At 43.0% G+C, this 1394-nt stretch overlaps 1 protein-coding gene across 1 annotated transcript in view; it reads left to right on the top strand.

Moving 5' to 3' along the window:
• Positions 1-1143: 1143 nt before the first annotated feature.
• Positions 1144-1394, top strand: part of PHALS_03423 (uncharacterized protein) — a gene marked incomplete at both ends in the record, with an annotated part of 660 nt that continues 409 nt past the window's right edge. The window contains one exon of the mRNA XM_024717628.1: positions 1144-1385. Within this exon, the coding sequence (XP_024583108.1) occupies positions 1144-1385 (242 nt within the window). The remainder of the gene's footprint in view (positions 1386-1394) is intronic.

Genomic DNA, 1394 nt, shown 5'->3' on the forward strand with positions numbered 1-1394 from the left:
TATTACGGCTCCCCGACGTGCTGGGATATTTTTTTTATTTTTTGAAAAGTTGGGATATTTTTTTTATATATGGCAAAAGTTGGGGCATTTTTTTTATTTTCTCTTTAAAATTTTATTAGGCGTGTCATGATAATATACAAACTTTACTGAACAACGACGGGGTCCTGACTGCAGAGGCAAAATGCAGCTACATTACAAAAGCTGGAATAAAATTAACACGAACAAAAAAGAATGCAATAGTAGTACAAAAAAGAATGCAATTGTAGCTCCATAAAAGGTAATCATGCTCTATTAAGTCAGGTCATGAAGTTTTGGTGGTACATGTACTGACCGAGCCATGCGTTGCAAGAAGCCTTAGATCCAAACGTTTTCTTGTCAACTGTTAGCTGTACTGGTTAAAGTGACAAGAGGAGTGCCTCGGATGCAATACACAACATCCATCATCCTACATCGCATGAATGTATCACGCTAAAACACACAGTGCTTGCTAAAAGGGAAATAAATTTTTAGTACTGTCTCATAGACCAATGTGTTGAACCCAAGGACATCAGCAAATAATTTCCTACGACAGCAGCTACTTGCAGGAATAGTACTTGTCATGTTGGCCTCGCACTTTTTACAACTTAAGCCAATGTGTATTCATTTAAAGGCGCCAAAGTAACTTCGTCTTCATATCCTGGGTGAGATCGCAACGAAAATAATCATTCTTAGATCGATGAGTCAAGATCAATATTCTCGCATGAAAAAATGTACTTTTCCAAAGCTCTCAGCTCTAATAAATTAACTATCAGACGTTATGTGTAATCAGGGTAGAATTTGCAAGGCACACAATCTGACGACGGCATAGTCGAGCCCTATCAATCGCCATCTGTCGACAGCTTATCGTACAGGGTCCACGTGGACTAGGTGAGTTTCTTACCTCTAAGGTTGCATCTTTTCGCAAGAGTATACAAAGCTCAGATGCTGGGTTTCAGAAAAATTGCGACAAATCGCCGTAGAGCAGAAAAGGAGCGACAGTAAGGATCGAGCGAAAGCTGGGAAGGGAACGCACTTTTTGGCTATAGGCTGCGTGCATACTCAAATCATCCCTGTTCTGGCTAGAGAATTAATTGTACCCACTTACGCGCGCAGTCCTCAGTCAGAATGGTTGGGTTTTTGCGCAAGAAAAAATCAGACCGCGCTGTGCTCTCAGGCGACACTGTTTTAGATCGCAAAGGCAAAGTAGACAGCGCCAGCTTGTTAGACGGCGATGGAGAGCCCACTGAAGGCTCGCTCTTTGACGTGAATGGCAAGCGCGTGAGCCACAACCAGCGCAACTCGGACGAGGAGAATCGCTCTAAACCTGTGAACAACGCCAGCTTTCCGCCAGTAATGGCCACGGGCTTGTACCCGCC

Source organism: Plasmopara halstedii (assembly GCF_900000015.1).
Source record: "Plasmopara halstedii genome assembly, contig: Scaffold_2364, whole genome shotgun sequence".
NCBI lineage: Eukaryota > Oomycota > Peronosporomycetes > Peronosporales > Peronosporaceae > Plasmopara > Plasmopara halstedii.